Source organism: Atta cephalotes, assembly GCF_000143395.1.
Source record: "Atta cephalotes unplaced genomic scaffold scaffold00031, whole genome shotgun sequence".
NCBI lineage: Eukaryota > Metazoa > Arthropoda > Insecta > Hymenoptera > Formicidae > Atta > Atta cephalotes.
Genome location: NW_012130095.1, coordinates 1002418 through 1004531, shown reverse-complemented (window position 1 = coordinate 1004531; position 2114 = coordinate 1002418). Strand labels below are relative to the sequence as shown.

The 2114-nt window shown below is 27.5% G+C and overlaps 1 protein-coding gene across 1 annotated transcript in view; it reads right to left on the bottom strand.

The window, feature by feature from the left end:
• LOC105621012 overlaps nt 1-2065 on the bottom strand; it is a 7849-nt gene extending 5784 nt beyond the window's left edge. Inside the window, exons 1-2 of the mRNA XM_012202489.1 lie at nt 2043-2065; nt 317-393 (exon numbers count right to left, since the gene is read on the bottom strand). Of these exons, the coding sequence (XP_012057879.1) occupies nt 317-393; nt 2043-2065 (100 nt within the window). The remainder of the gene's footprint in view (nt 1-316; nt 394-2042) is intronic.
• Between the last annotated feature and the right edge of the window lie 49 nt (nt 2066-2114).

Genomic DNA, 2114 nt, shown 5'->3' with positions numbered 1-2114 from the left:
AATAATAAATAAGAAGAAGTAATATANATATATGTAGTACTCTACTNTATATATATATATATATATTATTATACATTATATATTATTACTACACACACACACACACACACACACACACACACACACACACATACACATAAAAAATTTTTTACCGGGATAGGCTTTCTAAGCTTAAAATAATCTTTTTAAAAAATAATGATTTGATTTTTCACAATAATATCGAATTTCTTATATGTAAAAACTCATTTTTATAAAATGAATTTTGAATGAACATCAAAATTCAACAGTTTACAAAAACATTTTGAAATAGACTTACGCTCTTTTAAAAAATGTATAAGTATTTTCACCACATCCAAAGACTTCTGCGATATTATGTCGTCACCTCTTTCTTGCCTAAAGATTAAAGAATAAAAGGAAGTGAATATTAAGAAATTGAAAAAGAAATAAGCAAACAATTCACTTAAAAATTAACGGATGTATACAGGAAGCGATTGGTGCAACATGGAAAACATTTTTGTACTCAGCACCGTGTGTCCTCGCTGCATCCCTAACATGCGAGTTTATAAAGAATCGTCAGGATTTCTTTATTCGAATCTTTTAAGTATGTCGAGACAAATTTCTTCTTGTCGCTATTTGTTATTTTATTTGTCTGTGAGCGTAATCTTAGCTTGCGGATCGTTTCGAAGGATTCCTAAAGAAGCATCCTGCCCTTCATGTAGTCTAGATTGCCCAGAAGCCTTGACCGTTCAATTACCATGGTAAGAATATAATTTAAGGGTCGACAAGAGCCAACTTACGTACACCTTTTATAGTATAGATACATAATATGTATTATACATCCTCAGATAATAAGTTGATGTTATTTTGATGTTAAAATGTCAAATAACATCAGCTTGTTACGCATATCTGCACTACATCATATATTGTAGCATAGAATAAATAATATTTTGTCATGAAACTCTTTTTTACTTAGATATGTTTTACGAGTTACGAAGTCTGCTAAGAGCAAGATTTTGCCATTTTGTTAAAAGTATTATATAATAATTTCTTAAAAGTATTATATAATAATTAAAATAATCTGCTCCTTGCATGGGACGTGATGCACGTCTTCATACTGATATTTTCTCTCTTAGAAGTAGCATTGACCGTCATGAGATCTTTTCAGTTTCTCTTTTTATAAAACGAAAGCGTGTACAGAGTCGGATTTTGCAATTTAAGTTCTCAAAAAACATTATAATAAATAAAATTATCTACACCTCAATAAACTATATTTACAGTACAGATCGAGTAAGAAAATGAATTTTTATTTTAACTACTTTTTTTCAGCAAAGAAACTATATAAGCCGTGTAAGCCTTTAGATGACTTTCTTGATTACAAACATTGCAGTTTTTCTCAGTATTTTATATATTCATAATTTTAGCATAAAGAAATTGTCTCTGACAGAGATCTCCATAACTCTTGTCGATCCTTAAATCAAAATATATAAAAATTAGAAACTGCTAAATTTAAGAATTTCCAATCTGATTTAAATTTTCATGCATAATAAAAAAATTCAATCAAGTTAGAATGTGCCTCTAATTCCAAATAATATTAATATATTATTATATATATAATAATATATATATATATATATAAAATATATATATTTATTTATTTATTTATACATAACTAAATAGTGGGATACTATACATGTCCAATTAGTAATATGATACAGTTACGCTATTATGACAATTTATATAAATTAGAAAAATTTGAGAATCTCAATCTAAACTGACAGATCTAAGCTATCATTAAGAAAGCTGGATTATTCATAATCGTTGTAATATTAATATGATATGGTAGTAGCTGTATTAAGCATATAATATGACTCTATATCTATAATTAATAACTTTAATTTTCTTTCCGTGTAAAAAATCTAGCGTTTTAGAATTTAATCTTAAAATGTAAAAGAAAGTTACAGGGTTGGCAAGTAACGCGTTACTTGTAACGGTAACGACGTTACAAGTTACTTTTTTTGACAACGTTTGAGTAACGACGTTACATTTTCTTCTGCATAAGGTTCATGGTAATGCAATTAAATTTTTGAGGTAATGGTAACGATTTTCACTAGTTA